This window comes from Conger conger, chromosome 5 (genome assembly GCF_963514075.1).
Source record: "Conger conger chromosome 5, fConCon1.1, whole genome shotgun sequence".
NCBI classification, from domain to species: domain Eukaryota; kingdom Metazoa; phylum Chordata; class Actinopteri; order Anguilliformes; family Congridae; genus Conger; species Conger conger.
The window spans coordinates 21,391,800-21,412,572 of NC_083764.1; the positions used below are offsets into that span (position 1 = coordinate 21,391,800).

Sequence of the window (20,773 nt, forward strand, 5' to 3'; positions counted from 1 at the left end):
GTGGGCATTCGGGTATCCGAGGTTTCCATTCATTTCTACTGAAAGCTATCCGGAAAAGCCCCTCAGCTTTGTACTAGAACATCTCACCCCTGTCTGTTCTGCTGTTGTCCTGTGCTGTGTCGTGGACTCTGTGGCATGCTGCCCCCTATTTCGGCAGACTCCTTTGTTTACCTTTCCCCTACCTGCCTCGTTTTGACAGCTCATTCCCCGCTGGAGGCTGAGCTTGCTTCGTGAATGTCTTTGGTCTTTACCTGCCACATTCACCAAGCTAGGTAGATTCTAGCAGGAGGACTGCTTCCCTTTCTATCAAAAGGACACTTTACTTGGCCTTAGGAATTATGGGTTAGGATTTCTGTTACTCCTGTCTGTTGGTTCTTGCCGTCTGCTGTGTTTGGCTGGCCTTGATTTAGGCAGCCACCTTGTCTACCTGTTTGGATCTCGCTTCGTTTGTGCACTCCTGGGATTACTGACGAGCGAGTTTTGCTTTGGTGATCTCGGTCGTTTGTCGGAAGCCCCTCATTTTATTTCTGTTTAGAATTCTTGCCCTCTTATTCTGAGTATTTTCCTTTTTAGTTTCACTACATTAACTAGTGGTTACCTCACGGTCTGTGGGTAACTTTTACATCCCCTTCACGGTCGCATCTGGTCCTTTGACCTCACTCGCTCACTGTACACAAAAGTCCCCCTTCACGGTTGCATCTGGTCCTCCGACCCCACTCCCTCACAGATTTACACACTAATCATACTGCTGCATTCATTTTACTTACTAATAAACATTGGTGCCAAACGCAGCACTCCATTCAAGCCACTCCTTCCATGTAACGCACTATATCCATTACATGAAAATGACATGACATTGTATTTAGCAGACGCTTTTATCCAAAGCGACATACAAAACGGTCCTCAAGCTGTGAAGTGGGACTCGGTGGTCGTTTATGGGAGGGGTTGAGAGGGATGCATGATTCTCTTGGTGTCACTCACTGAGGGAGGGGTTAAAATGGCAGGGTTGTCCATGTCTCATAATGTGAAGATATTATGTAAAAATACTTCCTCTATTCTGAATAGGGATAAATTATTCAGTATATATCGTCTGCCCTTCAGCTGCCCATGAAGTTGACTGCGTTTTTATCGTACTTTTTATCCAAAACGCTTGACAATTGATGCCGGTCTTTCACCCATTCACACATACATACTCACACACCAATGGCAAGAGGATGCCATGCGAGGCAACCTCCAACTGCCAGACAACTGCTCTTGCCTCCTGAACAAAAAAGAAGAATGTTTATGCAATCTTAATGCAAGAAAGATTAATTATCTTCTCTAATGATGCACTTATGTTTATGCCGAAAGTTCATTACTTTCATTTCTGTTGCATTATGCTACAGTTCCGCCGATTGCCCTGCATTACTGACATGCATCCCATAATAAATGCACATCTGAATGTCTTCATCTGCTGACAGGCAGGCCCCTGCATGGCTAATGATTTCAACAGCAATTTCAAATCCCAGCATCGACTTACTCTTAAACGCACTCTAATGACCCTCTGGCCGATGGATTTTCAAATGTATTGTGGTGTGTGAAAACATTTACCATTCAGTCATCTCATTATCCTCCCAGACCGACGACAGCAATTAAGCGTTAAGTAGGATTATCTGTTGCCATCGGTGACCAAAACACTCGGCGGGGTCTGACAAGGCTGTGGGAAGAACTGTGACTGTCACCACAGACCTTTACACACCTACACATGCCTTCTCCTGACTCACACATCATTAAAGAGGTAGATGAGAGCAGGTTGCCACGGTGTCACTGCTAAAAAAGAACCAGCATCTGACCATGTGTTGTGGAACGACCTTGCAGAGGTGTAAAAGCCAATGAGGCAGGTACTTAGAGATATCGGTGCCCACAAGGTGGGGGTGATTATCTTCAGGACAGGTGGAAAAAGGCATCTATACAGGTAGTTTTTATAACATTTATCTCACACTCAAAGCACTTTACAGTGCTGAGGGGGAACTCACCTCAACTACCATCAATGAGCGAGGTAATGCAGTACATTAAAAAAGCCTATTTTGCCCAATTAAATCAGCCGATGATTAGGTGGCAGTGTCAGGGTTCAGGAACGAGAAACCAAACACAACCAGGAAATAGGCAGTAATGGACTGTTTATTAATCATAGTCAGACAGGCAGGGATCAAACATGTAACCAGAATCAGATGAGATGAATTAATGAATGAATGACAAGACTATGGAAAGAGAGCTGGGACAAGAGACACAACAACAAGGCAGGAAAACAGAAAACACAGAAACACAGAGTGTGACAGGCAGGTTGAAAGAGCCAGGTTAGGAATTTAGCCAGGACACCGGAGAACCACCCACTCCAGCGACGAAGATCATGGGATCTTTAACGACCACTATGAGTGAGGACCTTGGTTTACCATCTCATCTTCTACACATTGTCCCAATCACTGCACTGGGGCATTGGGATTCATATGACCAGACGGAAGATCACCCCGCCCTATCACTGGCCTGTAGCAACTTAGTTCCCAGGAGGTCTCCCATCCAAGTACTAACCAAGCCCACACCTGCTTATTTTTTACCATTCAACAGGATAAGAGTATATGTTGATATGTCTGCTAGCAATTGTTTTGTTGATATATCCTGTCTTAATTAGCTTATCAATATGTCTCTTCATGTTACCAGATGTGACATTTCTCATATTTGGCCACACTGAACATCTAAATAAAAAACACACAATGCAAACAGTTACAAAGCAAACAGGAGCTGACTGGTCATGTTGCCGTGCACTCAGGAAATGGTGAGTAGCACTACTGCCATAGCAAAAGTTCAGTCATAGAAAACCCCTTCTCCCTGCGAGATCTAGTCTCATTGGGGCATATTCATCACTGCCGCATCATTTCCTGTCCCCAGAAATGTACCTACAGATATGCCCAAACAAGGCTGAGCCCCATCTTTTCAATCCATGGCAGGATTAAGGACATATTCTTTTAGTTTTATTTATTTTTAAGTTCTTAATTCGTAGTTCGAGTTTTGCTCAAACCCTTTTTGTGCTGACAGCAGCTATGTATGCGATTGGGTCTGAAGCTCTCAATACTGGGTCAACACTGTTTTGTTTGTTGGTTGTTTTTGGGGGGATGGGGGATGTTTGGAGATCTAGCGTTAATTACCGACTCCTTTTCCTGTTTGTGTCTGTGAATTGATCTGTCAGCAATTATAGTGCTGGTTGTCTAAAACATTAAAATGTAATTGAGGTGGGCTGTGATGGTTCTTAAGTGGTACAGCCTGGTGTAATTGCACAGTATTCTTTAAGAGCAATGAACCACAGACCACAAAAATCTGTACTACACACGCCAAACACTCAGAGTCATGGACACCTTACAGCTCCCCCTATACTCAACACTCACCCCTCACAGACATGCACACACACACACGCATGAAAATATTTCACTGACATGCATGAGCACACACCACACATATACATATCACACCACAAACACACACATACCCTCTGCCTCCAATTTTCAAATGGGCCTGCCTATTGCACTCCCTGTTCTTACTCAAAATATAAATTTTTCTTCTGGGGATGAATAACTCAGCGAAAAAAACAAAGCAATTTTTACTTGTCATGCGACGCAAGTCTTTGGACTTGCATTATTTAGTCACCCAGCTCCAGGGAAATTCAGTAATGTCTGGAGGTGTCTAGCGATATACAGAACAGCTACACTAACCTGATTAACCGTGTCTCCTGAAAGGACTGTTTCAACAGCATGATATGGAAGCTAACCTGATTAGCTGTATCTCCTAAAAAGATATGGTGCATTTAATTTCAGCGTCATTAGTTGCCTGTTTAAGAGGACATTATGCAGTCTCACCAAAGCATGCAAATATCTCACTATATTCATGACATGAAATTCCCTTTATCCTTTAATCTTAAAATGTGTTCTTAAATAAGTGTTGCTTTATTTATTTATTTATTTATTTTATTTTATTTGTTTCCGTGACCGCAACTTTCAGTGTACTGCAAGTATTGGCTTTTGCAGGTCTCATAAGGACAAAGCGTATTATGATTACTACATATTTGGGCATATTTTACATAATAAATGCTCAGCTCCCAAAATGAACATTGAGGTAAGCTAAAGTTAAGCACTGTTTTAGCAAAAACGGAGTCCCAGCTAAGATTCATATTCACAACAACCTAGTTACAAGCCCTAGTCTTTAGCAAACTTGTTTTTTTGCCACTTGGATTGACATCTTTGATTGCTAAGATTCATATTCACAACAATCTAGTTACAAGCCCTAGTCTTTAGCAAACTTGCTTTCTGCCACTTGGATTGACATCTTTGATTGTGGACCTCATCCAACCTATCACTGTAATAATAGAGCGCATATTGTAAATGCGTTATGTAATCACTCCTCAATCACTCTCTCTTTCTCTCTCCAGATTGAGGACATTATCTGCCGGATACAGGATGAGACGGAAGGAGTGCCCATGCGGACAGTCAAGAGCTTCATGACCAAGATTCCCAGTGTGGTCACAGGTAAGCACTTGACACACCCCCAGGTAAGGCATAGCATAGCTGGATGTTGTCTGCCGAGTAAAATGACAGAATGATTTGGAACATGAGCAAGAGAGAAACCAGAAGGTGTGAGAGGAAAAATCTGTTTTTATTATTCCGCGTTAAAGAGGATGCAACATGCTCCATCATAACTTTACCGAATCAATTACACCACACAGCAGCACTGCCCCGAGAACAATGAACCAAGTCATTATAATCCACTTGTCGGCCGTAAATAAATGTTTATGGCAAGCTATCAAAACAACATGTACATTTGTAACATCTGAAAGCACACAGCAGCAGGACTAGAGCAGAAAATTATGTTGATTTTAGCCCTGGAAAACTTGGCTCTCCCTTTCTATAGCCAAGACTAAAAATGAGAAAATTCTCCATATAATGAACGTGTATATGTATTTTTGTGAGTGGGAGTGGCTGTGGATTATGGCTACAGCCACTCCCACTAGGTTTTGGTTAGGATCATAGGATAATGGTTATTATCTGTTGAGATAGATTGGATCATTGGGTTATGGTTTTGGTCAGGAGTTTATAGATCAGTCAGAGGGTTATGGTTTTAGTCAGGAGTTGACAGATTAGATCAGAGGGTTATGGTTTTCATCAGGACCTTATAGATTTGATCAAAGGGTTATGGTTTTTTTCAGAAGAATATAGATTGAATCTGATGATTATGGTTTTAGTCACAAGTTTATAGATTGGATCGGAGGGTTATAGTTTTAGTCAGTATTTTCATAGATTGGATCAGAGGTTTTGTAAGGACTTTATAGATTGGATCAGATGGTTTTGGTTTTAGTCAGGAGTTTATAGAATGGATTAGAGGGTTATGGTTTTAGTCAGGAGTTTATAGATTGGATCAGATGGTTATGGTTAGGCAGGGATATACACAGGAGCAAGAAGAAAGTGGCCCATTTCTTCAACCTGCATTTAGCTAATACTGTTTCAAATAATCTACACTTCAAATATGCTTTACTTACCTGTCAAGGAAATTTGTGTTGCAGTAACTGCACCCCCGGTGTGGGATTTCTAAGGAGACTTTCTGTCACTGTTAACAGCAGGTTGCCGGAGGCTTAGTGACTTTCTGTTGCAGGAAAGCCTCTGGAGGCGAGGCAGAGGAAATGAAACAGGCTTTATCAGCAGCGTGGACACAAAACACGGGGGTTGAGTTTGATGCTGCGCTGGCAGAGGAGGAGAGACGTGCTGGCATTTTCCGTGCTACCACGATAGCACAGGCCTTTGCTTGTCCTGCAGAGGTCAATGTCAGTGCTAGGGTTCAGTCATGTGGCCCAAACTGGGCTTTGTTTATGATGCTCCTTTTTGGGTCATACTGAGAGACTGTGCTCACTCGCGCCACTGTGGTTGGCACCAGTATAGGTCATTCAGACCTGTTTTCAATGTAAAGTCAATGGTACAATTGCAGTCAAAATACAAATTCAATTATTTTTCCCCACAATAACATTTAGTCACAATTGGTGTTTTTTTTCCTTCAGCTAATGTCTCCCCTTGTGCCGATTTCCCCCAAGGTATTGTGTTATTAGGACAATGCAGTAATTCTTGGGGGCAAGTCAGGGACAGATTGCATCACTGCCAAGTAAGTCTCACACGCTTAATGGAGGAGCCGCATTTAGCTGGTCTCTGTATATATGGATATTACCCTCAAGTTTGCCAAGAAACCTTGCCTAAGCTGAGTCTGTTGCTGGGTAGCTATGGGTTAGCTGACTAGTTCCATTTTTTAAAACTAAATAGTTTTTTTTTTTTTTTTATGAAAGTTAATTAGTTGGTTAACTCCTTAATCCTGCATTGTGACCTAACCCTTTGGTGTATATTTTTCTGATGTGACCCCAAATGAATGTTCACAAACTTACACAACCCCACACCAATCCTGTGTGACAACACCCTTTAGCAACGACATAATACTGGAAATGTACCACAACCTCTCCTGCCTCATTGCTTTATTATAGTTAGGTTGTTGTAATGTTAAACATGTAGTGGCCTAAATTCACATATTTTACATTTTCAGGTGACTGCATCTTGAAATCGAGTGACCCAACATGGGGTTCCAACCCACAGTTTTGGAACCCTTGGTGTAAATGAAAAATAACAAATAATGGCGAAGCTATGAAACGCCTTTTGAATGAAATGCCTTTTTTCCATGTTATTGTATCAACATTACAATACAAATCACCTAGCCTATTTACCTATAAAGAATGTCATAATTTCTTTGAAAAAATAATTCATCATGTCTTTGAACAAAGCTCTATGAAGCTGTGAATTTTTGCTGGCAACAATTGGAGACTTCCGGTTAAGAAATTTTTTATTTTGTTGTTTTTGTTCTTTTAATTAATACAGTTGCTGTGCAATGCTATATTGCATAGGTGATTACTCAAAAACTATAAATTGTTACCAAATGTAAGGGGTATACATTTAAAAAATAACCAGTTTACTTTATTTTGTGACAGTACGTACGTTCCAAGTCGTAGGACCACTTTGAAAAACATGTTGACATGTTTTTACAGTACAGATAACACTGCCTCTGAAAAAGTGATAAATTAGAAGCTAGCAAAGTTAACCAACTTGTAAGTAAAACACTTGACCAACCAAAGGTTTTGTCGAGACATTCACATTCTCCATTAGATATAGTCAGTTTTCAGGAATTGGGTAATTAGATCAGTAAAACGACCCATATCCTCTTTAGTTTCAGATTCGCAGTGTTTTAAAAGTGACTTTGGCTGGAAGCTTATAAGGAACAGAATAAGTTGCACATGCTCGGAAGAAAAGATTTCTTTGCACTCACCAGGCCGCTCACGACTTACTCCTCAGCAGGCTAAGTTACCCTCGATCCACTGCGCTGGTTATTATCTGTGATAGCCCCTGCACTGTTCTCGCCAGACTTTTGACTTTTTGCGCCTCATAACCGGGAGGTCCCTCGCTCAGTCTGTTGACAAATGCTCATTATCACCATCTGCTGCCCATATCGATAGGGTCACGGCTACAATACTCTAATGATGTGTCTTTGCATAATAGTGACAGGAACCTTTTGTTTGCATGGCTGTATAAATGCTGTGTATATCTGTGTGAGAGAGATACAGTGGCAATACAATGCCTTTAACTTGTTGTGAGAAAGAGAGAGCAATTACCATGGCACAAGACCTGACTACTTGAGCATAACCTGTCTTCCAGGTACAGAAATCATTCAGTGGCTGATCAAGAACTTAGACATTGAGGATCCATGTAAGTAGGCCTACTTTCCGCACATTTCACTCCCAACCAGTTCCATATATATTCTCCGTTAACAATGGAAACCAGTGTGCATTTGAGTTCGAGTCAGTTGTATTAACCTACACAATGAACCATTTATAAACCATTTATAAGCTTACGCACTTGTCCATAAACCATGGACAGCATGTGCATATTTCACACCACCTCCGCACGTGAAAGACGGAATGCCTTCATTCAGAAAATAATAACAATGAAATTGTGATAAAGATAAAATGATAAAATGATAAAGAATGCATTTACAGTAGGCTTTTACAAAGACCTGATGCTTTTTTTTGGTTTCTCTGCTTCAGCTGAAGCCATTCATGTTGGGAGCCTTATTGCTGCCCAAGGGTACATCTTTCCCATCACTGACCATGTCCTCACACTGAAGGATGATGGGACATTTTACCGCTTCCAGGTGAGTCGTGATGTTGGAGAATAAGACTACATATCCCACACGCGTAAATCACAGTGGCTATGCTGACACTATTGGGCCTTCAGGTGCATATTTTTGCTTTTGGATGTCAGTAGGAGACCACCAGCTAGCTCATATAATGTTTCTGTCTCTGCTCATCATCAATAATAATAATCTGGCATGGTGGTGTAGTGGTTAGCACTGTTACCTTGTGAACTTGCAAGGAGGAGGCCCAGGGTTTGATCTGAAGCCGGCCTGATCCTTTCTCTGTGGTGTTTGCATGTCAATCTTCTTAGTATATAGGCTACAGCAGCAGAAGACCAGTAAGTCTAATAAATACCTAATAAAGTGCTCACTGAGTATATATCAGCGCTATTCAGCAATTTGTTGGAATTCTTGCAGATAAAATATACTCCTAATGTCCTGAAATATAGAGAGTGGGACTGGTGTTTTGATTAACATCTGGAAATCCATTATTTTCTTGTAAGCTGTTCTGGTTGTTCTGTGTGCCATGTACCCACGAGGTTTGAACGATTCATCTGTATGATTCAATATGTAGTACACAAACCATGAATAAGGCTATGCAATAACAAGAGAGCTTTACAAACACTAAGCAAAATGGCTCCCATAAACCTGCCTGCATATTTATCTCCCTTGTAGCCTAGATTGTATTATCGCAATAATGGAAATTAAATTAATTAATTCCAGTCCATTTTATCAAGTCTGGGAAAGCAGTTCTTTCCTTGGGGCTCTGCCTCAGAGTGCTGCAATTGAGATTAAATGAACTGCAAGTTGTTTTCTCCAGAAGCAATGAGATTGAGTTTGTGCCTGTTATTTCTCAAACCTGTCCAGTTTGTTTTTACCTTGGGAGTTTGCCTGTAGGACTCTCCACATCCCATTATATCACTGCATGAAAACACATTACATTTTGTTGTAGAGACTTTGCAGTTTATCTGATGATTTCATATCTCTTATGAATTTTAATTTTACCCTGCTTATTCACTGGAAATGACCGACCTGGGATCAGAGTCCAAACACCAGTGTCTTTCTCATATTTTATCAATGTTAGTCAAATGCCAGTATTGGAGATTTGGTCTATGAATCCTATGAGTTTTCATTTTTATAAAATAACTAGGAGCCTAAAGATGAAAAGGATCGTGTATCAATAAGAATTGAAAAAGGGAAGCAGGAAATTCAGGACCAATAAGTCTAAAAAATATGTCTAATAAATACCTAATAAAGTGCTCACTGAGTGTATATCAGCGCTATTCAGCAATATGCTGGAGTCCCTGCTGATAAAATATTCTCCTGATATCCTGAAATATAGTGAGCGGGACTGGCGTTTCAATTAACATCTGGAAATCCATTATTTTCATAATGTTGGAGTCTTATTGCTCAACCTTGTGAAGGGATACTTTTGTAGTTTCAGTACTGCTATGTCAATATATAATCAGAGTCTATAGGATTTGGTATTGTATTGTCAATAATATAATTATCACATATAACTATAACATATTTTTTAGTTCCATAATTACTTTCAAATTCAGCAATATATAATACTAAAACATCAGCAATAATGGACAAATTTCATTTTTCGCATGTTAGTTTTCTTAAGTGGCTCTCTCTGTAAAGATGCTTGCTGAGAACACATGCATAAACCTCTAAATATTTCAGGCTTACGTGTGGGGTGGGCTCATTTGCTGACTATGACCATGGTTCTATGTTTTGTAAAGAGCTGTAGGGGAAACTGGTCTTAATGCAGCTGCCCTTTTTGACCCTCCCCAGGCTCCATATTATTGGCCTTCCAACTGTTGGGAGCCTGAGAACACAGACTACGGTAAGAGGATCCATGCATTGGCTATACTTGACAAGACTTAGCCGTAAAGGGCCAACACGGCCCAAGGGAAGATAGTGCTGAAACTCATTACCTCTGGGCCGCTTGGCACCTTGCACTGTGAGATTTATGGGGAGGTATGACTTGTTCCTCCTGGGAATCATAAATCAAATAACAGTGCTGTGACATACGTGGAGATAGTTTGGCTTAAAAGCTCCTTTTGTCTGTCTGTCTGTCTCTGTTCACAGCTATTTACCTGTGCAAGCGCACCATGCAGAACAAGGCCCGACTAGAGCTTGCTGACTATGAGGCTGTGAGTGCTTTTAATTCCCTTCTGCCAATGCACACAGATGTTCCTTCTTCTAGAGTAGTAGTTCTGCACAAGCATTTTAAGCACTTACATCAAAAACCGACATAAGGACCTTGTTTTACTTCACTTGGTGTGTCATGGTAATGTCACCTGCTGCATCAGTGTTGACATAACACACCATATGTCTATTTGCAGTTATTGACATAGGTGCTTATGTATGCTCATATAGTGCTTATGAATGTGCTATGTAATGCTTATGAAGGAGTTATATAACTCTCATTTCAGATCCTTCAAATAAACTCTTAAATAAATTATTTGATTAAAGGTTTGGCAATGGGATACGAAAATTTCACTTTTCAAGCAAACAGTAACTTAAAAGAAAAGCTAATATGTTCTACTTGAGATGCTGCTTTTCTGTTAGTGAAAATCTCTAACATGTCTCAAGGGTCTTCATTGTGTTGTGTATCTGTTTCCATGTGTCTTGTCCATCCGTCTGTCTGTGTGCGTGTCTCTTCAACAGGAGAATCTGGCGAGGCTGCAGAGGGCCTTTGCCCGGAAGTGGGAGTTCATCTTCATGCAGGCCGAAGCTCAGGCCAGGTAAGTGTTGTCACCCAGGGCCGCCAAACCCGAACATCATTCTGGCCTGTCAGATTTAGAGCAGTTGGCCTCAGCCCTGCAGACCTCTGCACACGCCAGACTGTGGTCCTGCACTTTATCGGGTGCTTTAGGTGGGCTTTCCACAAACACGGAGAGATATGTTCTCTTAAATTTACCACCTGATTATTTCTCCGTCCTGAAAACAATGCCCTGGCAGAGCTACAAAATTGATAGCAGCCTTCGGCTGTTATTTCTAACCTCAGGATATTGCTTCAACCTGGCACCACGGAGATTGTAAATTTAAACGACATCTGTGCTCTTGCAGATCCTGAAGTTTGGGCGATAAGTTCACTTAAAAAAATAAAGGGAGATACTGCCCAAATCTACCATATCAGTGTGTCTTTTAATTATTCACAAACACGGAAAAGTACACCTCCATTGCACATCTGCATATTTTTATCCCACAATGTATTACATTCCTTGTTGTTTGTTTTCATTCTCTTATTAAATCCCCCCCCCCCACTCACAGTTATGTTATTAGAATTGTAGATACAGTATTTCTCCAAAAAACACACTTTCCTCAGTAAGATATTTTACTGTTCCGGTGATGGCTCAAGCCTGGCCATGTGGCTCACACATGGGAATAGATCTTATTAGCTCCGCGGCCTCTCAGAATCGCTTATGCTGGGCCCAGAGAATGAGTATAAATGACGATGTGCATCACTCTGTGCCCTGAGAGCTTGCATTAATGGGGCTCCTCTGTCTCACAAATCAGTTAATTTCCCGAGTTGGTTAAACAGTTCAATGTGTCTCTGCAGATTAAGGTAAATTGCGCTTTAGGCCTGGGGTGAATCGTTTTCGGGCAGCACAGCACTAATAAGTCCGGCACAACATTCGCCGTGGGTGCCCTACCCTGTTTCTTAGTTGGCTCGACAGCCCCATCTATTGGGCGGTTGGTGTAAATGCAAGAGTTGAGTGCTCCTGGAGCAGCGGTCTCCAACCCTGGTCCTGGAGAGCTACTGGGTGTGCTGGTTATTTTCACCTTAAAATCAGCACCCTGTTGAGACCCAGGTAACCAGGTGAGGTGAGTTAACTGTGTAATCAACTGCTCTAATTGATTAATTAAGTGCAGAGTAACATCAAAAACCAGCAGACCTTGTAGCGCTCCAGGACCAGGGTTGGAGACCACTGTTCTGGAGTCCAGGAGTATGTAAGGTTGTCTTCGTCTTTCTTTCTGCTGATATTTTCCTCTCCCCCTCTCTTTAGGATTGACAGGAAGAAGGAGAAAACAGAGCGGAAGATTCTGGACAGCCAGGAGAGAGCATTCTGGGACGTCCACCGGCCTGTGGTGCGTGTACAGGAGGGGTGGGTGTTACGAGAGTGGTGGATGGTACAGAATAGTATATTTTACAGTAGGTGCTCTGGTGTAGGATAGGCAGTACAGTGTGATGCGTGATTGGTTTTGCGGGACATCGCAGGTTTGGTGGAGCGTGGTATTTTAGGTGTAATGTAGGCTTGGTGGGGTAGTCCACTGTGGTCTAGGCAGCGCAGCGTTGGTTAGCTGGGTGGTGTGGTCTAAGTAAACCAGGGCAGTATAGATTTAATGGGGAGGTGTAGTTCAGATTACAGTGCATACGACCAGCTCCACCCAGGGACATTGCATACGCACTGGTTGATCAGGTCATGTGATCTCCAGCCCGGCTGTGTGAACTCCACGGAGATGGACATCCGGAAGTGCCGGCGCATTCGGAACCCTCACAGAGTGAAGAAGGTAAGGAGGGGCCAAGCTTGGCAGGGAACCAATCAGATTTCAATATGTGTGTGGCTAGTCAAAGTTTGACTGAGTTTAGGTTTGACTGTCTGGGATTGACTGTCTGGGTCCTCTCTCTGCAGTCCGTGTATGGGGTGATTGAGGAAGGTCAAGAGAGCAGTCCAGTGCACACTCCGTCACGACCCACCAGAAAGTCCACCAATGAGGATGTGCAGAAGGAGGTGACTCACATATATACACACACGCAAGTAAATAAACGTTTTATTACAGCAGATAACCGCCACAAATGTAAAACTGTTTTGTTATTTGTCCGTCTTAGATCTCTTTCCTAAGCACCCAGCTGGACAGACACTGTATGAAAATGTCAAAAGTCGCAGACAGGTGAGTCTGGCCTCACAGGTATGTAGAAAGACACAAGGGCAGCTATTAAATGAAACAAGTTTTAAGATGGTAGCTAGGTGCCTTGGAGTCCACAAAGAACTTACTTCAGAATAAAAAGTTCAGCCCTGGAATTATACTCAGCTGACACAATGAAGCCCTAACGACTAAATCACCTGGGTCTGGGCCTTAGTAATAATCTTTTTCAAAAGTAACAAGCAATAATCCAAAAGGGTTAAGTAGATCCCCTGTTGTTGTGATGTCATAGTCAGACTGTACCATCCTAAAAGGGGCAGCATGCTACCTTTCCTTTTTCTCCGACAGCCTAATAAGCTACACAGAGCAGTTCCTGGACTATGACCCATTTGTCTGCCCCCCTGAGCCCTCCAACCCCTGGATCTCTGAGGATTGCTCTCTTTGGGACCTGGAGTCCAGGTAATGGCAAGAGAGATCTCCCTTCTCCTCCACATGACCTGCCAGGTCTCCTACAATGGGAGTCTGACATCTCACCCTCCAGAGATGTTGACCTCTAACAGTAGCATTCAAGCCATGTTAGGCTCTCTCTTTCACCGACAATATTTCTACTCTGAACAGAATAAATGTAATGTGCTGCCAGGTACAGCCCTATCTGAGCAATTGAAGACCTCATGCCATTTAACATAGTAAAATTTACCACCATATTACACCATATTATACAGTTCTAAGCATGCCTTAGCCTTTAAAGTGGAAGATCACAAATACTGAGTATTCTTAACACAACATTCTACTGCTGATGTAACAATCACCGGTACTGGTAATTGAAAGCAATAGAGTTCTAGATGACTGACTTCCAAAGAATTTACTCTTCAAAGGGTAGGGGCAGTAGATAATAGTTGTAACGGCATACAGATAAAGATAAAGAGCTGTGCCCTGTAGAACTTCTCTGCAGTACTGAACCGCCCCCCCCCCCCCCCCCCCCCCCGCAGTAACGAGCCCACCCAGCGGCGGGTGAGAAGGTGGGGGTTCTCTCTGGAGGAGGCTCTCAGGGACCACGTGGGGAGAGACCAGTTCCTCAAGTTCCTGGAGTCAGAGTTCAGCTCAGAGAATTTGCGGTGAGACCAAACCCTTCCTATGTTATGTCATGCTATGTTATGTTATGTTATTTTATGTTTTTTTTATGTTATGTTATGTTACATTACATTACGTTACATTATGTTATGTTATGTTATGTTATGCTATGCTATGTTATATTATGTCATGTTATGTCGTGCTGTGCTATATGTAGTTATGTTATGTTATGTTATGTTACGTTATGTTATGTTATGTCAGTCTATATTGTTACGTTACGTTACGTTATGCTACGCTATCTTATGCTGTGTTGTGTATTATGTTATACAGTATATCTTTAAATGCATACAGAAGCACACAGTTCTGTGAGTGAGGGCTCTGTGCTCCTCAGGTTCTGGTTGGCAGTGCAGGACCTGAAACGTCGCCCTCTGCAGGACGTGTCAGGTCGTGCTCAGGAGATTTGGCTGGAGTTCCTCGCTGACGGTGCCCCCAGTTCCATCAACCTGGACTCCCACAGCTACGAGCGCACCAGCCAGAACCTCTCAGACCCTGGCCGCTACAGCTTCGAGGATGCTCAGGTGAGCAGGGGGAGAGAGGAAAGTGAGTCATGACTCACAAACACGAACGCATACAAAAATGCATGCTCTCTCTCACACATGCACACACTCAAATGCACGCACATACACACACACACACCTTCTTTCACATGCACGCACACCCACATACATGCACACACACAAACACATGCGCACACACACACGCTCACACACTTACATGCACGCACACCCACATACATGCACACACACATACACATACAAACACACTGTCGAGGACCCGGCCCTAGGCCCCCCTGATGAGAGATTGACGGGGGATGGGTTAGGAAGGAATGCCCTTGCACACGCCATTGAGGTGGTAGCAAGAACACCCGTAAGAGGAAAAATATGTGGTTCAGAGATAATGAGCAGCCATACTTGTCAGTGGAGGAGTCTGAAGTCGGGGGACTTAGATTTAGGGTTTTAAGGAGCAAGGTTAAAGTTCTGACTGAGGCCATGCATAGAATGAGTTCCATTCCAGCTATTAGCTGGATGTCCTCCTTGTAGATCCCTTAAGGCGCCGCGGAGAGGGGCACCTGAAGAGTGTGTTGAGATGGGGGAGGGCACTAACTTCTGGCTTGTATGAAGTCAAAGTTTGGAGAGAGTCCAAGGAGAGATTATGACAGGGAGACAAATACCAGTGATGAATAGATTCCTTAAAAAAATACAAAAAAAGCTAGTGTTTTTCCACTCGTATATTGAGATGGTGGAAATTCCCAACCGGAGGGGCACATGAGATAAAGTATTGGGGAAATTTCCTTTGAGGTATGAGAAAATGACAGTGAGACAAACAGAAGTAATGAATATGGTCATTAAAAAAGCTGCATAAGAGATAAATGTCTTCCCACTCGATATATTGGAGACATTTCTTATCAAAAAAGGTACACTCTTATACGGAAAAAGGATATATAAGGAATAAGCTTTTAGACCTTAGGAACACGCACGCATTTACACGCACTCAGGCTGTACACACTCAATCAGTGGACACACACATGTAGACACAGACACACACACGTACCCACACAGTTGATATTCTCTTCTGTTTACTGTAGGAACACATCTACATGTTGATGAAAAATGACAGCTACGCACGCTTCCTTCGATCAAACAGTTACCAAGACCTGCTACTCTCCAGAAAGAAGGTACCAGCTCCATCACCAAAGCATCATCTCATTACCAGTTCCATCCCAAAAACACTACATTACCTATCTGCCCTGTTTGTGCCAAGAACCGGACCTTCCCAGAGAATCTTCTATATTTGTCTTCATAATTATTATTTGCATAATTATTGGTTTAATTTCATTTAATCTATTTATATATGACATATAACACTACCGTTAAACCTCACTGTTTGCCCAGCGCTGGCCAGAAGCAGATGGGCTCCCCCTCTGAGCTTGGTTCTGCTCAAGGTTTCTTCCTGTTAGTCAGGGAGTTTTTCCTTGCCACTGTCGCCCTAGGCTTGCTCTGAGGGCCTGGGCTCTTTGTAAAGCTGCTATGTGACAATCTTGTATTGTAAAAAGCGCTATATAAATAAAATGTAATTGAATCAGTAACAGTTTTGTCTCTTTAAAACACCTCATTACCAATCTTTATCAGCACCAGCTCTCTGAAACAGGGGTCTGTTCCATTACATTACATTATTTGCTTTTGGCAGATGCTTTTATCCAGAGCGACGCACAGTTGATTAGACTAAGCAGGAGACAATCCTCCCCTGGAGCAATGCAGGGTTAAGGGCCTTGTTCAAGGGCCCAACGGCTGTGCAGATCTTATTGTGGCTACACCGGGATTAGAACCACCCACCTTGCATGTCCCAGTCATTTACCTTAACCACTACGCTACAGGCCGCCCATAAAGCAGGATTACTGCACAGAATAAAACCCTGACCCTGCCAAATTTTTACTTGTGTAGTTATCTGGCTAACTCAGTAATCCTGCTTTGTGGAATGTACAAGATTAATTAATTAATTCCTACATTTGTTAATTTATTTATTTAATATATTTAATTAATTATCCTGTTCGATTGCATCTACAGGAACTGGGTGGGACAGTTAAACACCAGGAAGAATGGCTGCTGAGTGCAAAGATGCTTTCTGCCCATTGACTTCAATGTAAAAACCCAAGCTGATTTAACATACAAAGAAAAGATAATCTGGCTATTTTTTAAATGATACATTTCATTATGTGCAGCAGTTTGTGAAACAATGATTGTTTTGGTCCAGGCGTTTTGGGAAAATATTAAATTTTTACAATAGAAAGCCTATGGAGCCCTGTCTCCAATCTCTTGACATACATTGAAGTCAATGGGCAGAAAGCTGAGAAAAACTTCTGTGTGCTTCACTGCTCAGGCTGACCGAATGCTTTGCCCCCCTGTCTAGTTAAACACTCACTGAGCGCTTTATTAGGTAGACCTGTACCCCAGCTTGTTAATGCAAATATTGAATCAGCCAATTATGGCAGCAACTAAACACATTAAAGCAGTGAAGTTTTTCAGACCAAGTATCGGAATGGGGAAGAAATGTGATCTTAGTGACTTTGACCATGGAATGATTGTTGGTGTCAGACATGGTGATTTGAATTACTCAGAAACTGCTGATCTCCTGGGATTTTCACTCACAACACTCTCTAGAGTTTGCAGAGAATGGTATGAAAAACAAAAACATCCAGTGAGCAGCAGTTCTGCGGGCAAAAACGCCTTGTTAAAGAGAGAGGTCAGTGGAGAAAGGCCAGACAGGTCAAAGCTGACAGTAACGCAAATAACAATGCGTCAAACCTCTTAAGTGGATAGGCTACAGCAGCAGAAGTCTGTAAGTCTAAAAAATGAGTCTAATAAATTCCTAAAAAAGTGCTCATTGAGTGTATATCATGCCTATGAATTGCACACTACTGTGTCTTACAACCCATCCTGGTGCCTCAAGGGTAGTGCAGTCATCTTTACCACTGAGTGTGTGTGAGACAGCATAGTTAAGCATTGGCAGTTCAGTTTCCTTCTCTGTCCTGTATTTGCCTTGCCAGACTGACAGTGATCAGGGGCGACGGACCTCCCTGGAGAAATTCACTCGCAGTGTGGTGAGCATCTCTTTTTCTGCTGCCCCCTATCCATTCTCCTTTACCATTCTCTTATGTAGTATATATAATCTGTCTAAAGTCTTCAGAAGAACCTTGTCCCATTTGGGATCATTTGGTGTAACCATTGATAAAATTGTGCAATGCACACATAAATAAAAATATATCAATAGATCAATAAAAAGCATTTTGAGTGTAGCAGATTAACAACACATTTGGTCTATGGATTTACCTTTGGGCATTTAAAGATTGGTTTGAACTAAAGCATCCCCCCGAGGGCTTACCGTTAAAAGCATTTGAAAGTACTAACTTCTTCCAAAAGGACATAGCTGTACTGTTACAGCTGACTCTAAATAATACACCATTGATCAATGGAATGTACCTTGCTAAGACTGGAAATGTAATGTTCTTTTCTGTGTTTTTCAGGGCAAGTCTTTGACAGGCAAGCGGCTGACAGGCCTCATGCAGTCTTGACAGACCTGGGATTTGAGTACTGAGGAGACCCCAGGGAAAGGTGCCTGGTGTGGGATACAGAGGGCCGTAGGTGGTGCACAGAGGAAAAATGAATAGGGGCCTCCACACTTACTGCAATATACCACCAATACAGCACTATAGACCAGACAATTTGAACTTTCCTTGGATTTGCATCTACTGTATATCTAAATATAAGAAGTAAAGAGGATATCTCATTCTCTATGATTCTTTTATAAAACACACTGGGGCAGAAATAGTTACCAGTTATGTTGATGAATCAATTAACTCTTTAACTGATACATCTAGTAAACCCCTGAGGACGATTATACTGCTCAGATGAGTAACCATTAGGGTTAATGCTTTAATTGGTGATTTTTTAAAGAATCATGTTTTTTAAGCACTTTTTGTTTGTTTGTTTGTTTGTTTGTTTGTTTGTTTCTTATAGAAAAATTAAGGAACCTTTAATGTCTTATCAGACACAAATACATATATTCATCTTTAATATGAATAACCAAAGTTTCTATTAAAATGTTTTTGTTTGGGTGGCCTGGGTTGTCATTATACTGACTCAAGAAAAATACTGTTTTTCATTTCAAATTATGTGAGTCAGTTGAAACTGTAATATAACCATGTTATTATTTTTTTGGTTTCATACTGTATAAATGTAAAAACTATAAACCTCATGTGTAAGGTCCAAAACCACTATACAGCATGTTTTTATTACATCAAGTATGTTGCTCAGAACTGTCTGACTACATTACACCTTGAAATTATATTAACTTATTAACTGTTTGCTAAGCTGTATCTTGGCTCATATGGACTGACAGCAGTAGGTTCTATTTTTTATCACCTCATCATGTGTTTGCAAGCAGAGTGTGAATTTAAATCGGACTCCCACCCAAGTTTGACATCACTAATTTGCTTCAAGGCCGATGCAGTCCACTCCAGTTTACATGTATCTTCAAGCAAATATAAGAGTGATGATGATGATGATGGTCATTATGATGATGTTTTGTGATCTAGGCAGTCAAGCTTTGTTCTGTGGGTTATATTCGAAATTGTATTGTCCACTCTTACAAACTAAAATCAGGTAGTTTCAGTTCACTTTTAATACCCGGCTGGTCTAATATTTCTCTTCCTGCTGGTTAAAGGAGACCCTACGGCTAAAATTGACTTTCGTCCATGGCTTGGAACTTTACAAGGATCTCACTGGATCATAAGAATTTAATTTCCAAAGATGGCATGGTTGTGACCAACCAGAAGCGTAACTAGTCTTCTTGAACAAGTCCTGACTAAACATCTGCCCTTACCTGCCCTGCCTCACCCCTCTGGAGAACTTAAGCACTGCCTCAGGGCCCTCTGGTGGAGAACTCTGGAAGGACACACATCTGGTTCATATTCATCAAGGATTTCCACTGCCAGAGACACTGAGGGCATATTGCATTGACACAGAGAGAAGCTTTCCTTAAGGATTTGACATTGTTTGAACATTATTTTTAATTATATATTTTTTATTTTAATATGCTGTACATATGTGTTTCATGATCACCAGCCTCATAGACCTGGCTAGAACATATAGAGATGATGTGTTTATTCAACACCAGATTCCTCTTCCCTGTATAAAGACAGAACCCTGTGTATATATACTTGCTAATAGGTAATTACTTAATGCACAGCTGCAACTGGGGCACACAACTATGCATGTAGTATATCTAAGATAATTCCTGCTTTTAGTTTTACATTCAGATAGCTAACAAATCTATGAATATGATAACCTGTAGCTGCTAAATAAATGTCTGGACATGGGTATTGCATTGGTATCATGTCTATGCTTTTTAACTGAATATTAGCCAGTATTTAGTTTCAGCCATTAAATGGCTTTCCCTTCTGCTAGTGTGGGTTTTGATATAGTGCAGGGGTGTTAAATCTTATCCGAAAATGGCCAGTGTGGGTGCCAGGTTTTTGCTTTATCACTGCACTATGACACCTCATTCAAATGATTAACTAATTATGGGTTTCAATCAAGACACTGATGAGTAGAAATAAGATTTTAGGTCTAAATATACTGTAAGACTAAAATAGACTTAGTTTTTGTTTTTTTGCAGTGCGCACCAGCCCCTTTTGGATGAGGGATGTAGATGATATTTCTAAATATATCAAGGGTGTCCAGTCTTATATGAAAGGGGCTAGTGTGGGTGTAGATTTTTGGTTTAGCCCAGCGCTAACCTGGTTCTACTCTTGATTGATGACTGTGAAATGAATTAGTTAATAGTTAATTTGTTGAATCCGGTGTCGTAGTGCTGAGCTAAAACAAAAACTTGCATCCACACTGGCCCTTTTGGATAAGATTGGAGCCCACTGATGTCCATAGTAAGTGCACAATGTAGACCAGGTCCATTTAGCAAAGGAAGATTTGTGATGTTTTCCACTCCTACTCCGCTCTGAGTGGGA

At 41.6% G+C, this 20,773-nt stretch overlaps 1 protein-coding gene across 2 annotated transcripts in view; it reads left to right on the forward strand.

The window, feature by feature from the left end:
- The window catches only part of LOC133129660 (regulator of G-protein signaling 6-like), a 63,782-nt gene extending 43,642 nt beyond the window's left edge, over positions 1-20,140 (forward strand). Inside the window, exons 3-18 of one of the 2 annotated variants that reach the window (XM_061243893.1) lie at positions 4,457-4,553; positions 7,764-7,814; positions 8,153-8,259; positions 10,042-10,093; positions 10,339-10,403; positions 10,921-10,997; positions 12,264-12,345; positions 12,694-12,768; positions 12,891-12,989; positions 13,088-13,149; positions 13,471-13,581; positions 14,112-14,237; positions 14,585-14,771; positions 15,839-15,928; positions 17,798-17,851; positions 18,275-20,140. In XM_061243893.1, the coding sequence (XP_061099877.1) occupies positions 4,457-4,553; positions 7,764-7,814; positions 8,153-8,259; positions 10,042-10,093; positions 10,339-10,403; positions 10,921-10,997; positions 12,264-12,345; positions 12,694-12,768; positions 12,891-12,989; positions 13,088-13,149; positions 13,471-13,581; positions 14,112-14,237; positions 14,585-14,771; positions 15,839-15,928; positions 17,798-17,851; positions 18,275-18,322 (1,383 nt within the window). In that variant the 3' untranslated portion in view covers positions 18,323-20,140. Of the gene's footprint in view, positions 1-4,456; positions 4,554-7,763; positions 7,815-8,152; positions 8,260-10,041; positions 10,094-10,338; positions 10,404-10,920; positions 10,998-12,263; positions 12,346-12,693; positions 12,769-12,890; positions 12,990-13,087; positions 13,150-13,470; positions 13,582-14,111; positions 14,238-14,584; positions 14,772-15,838; positions 15,929-17,797; positions 17,853-18,274 lie in introns of those variants that run through there. The other variant, XR_009708836.1, reaches the window with a different exon arrangement.
- Positions 20,141-20,773: the final 633 nt, after the last annotated feature.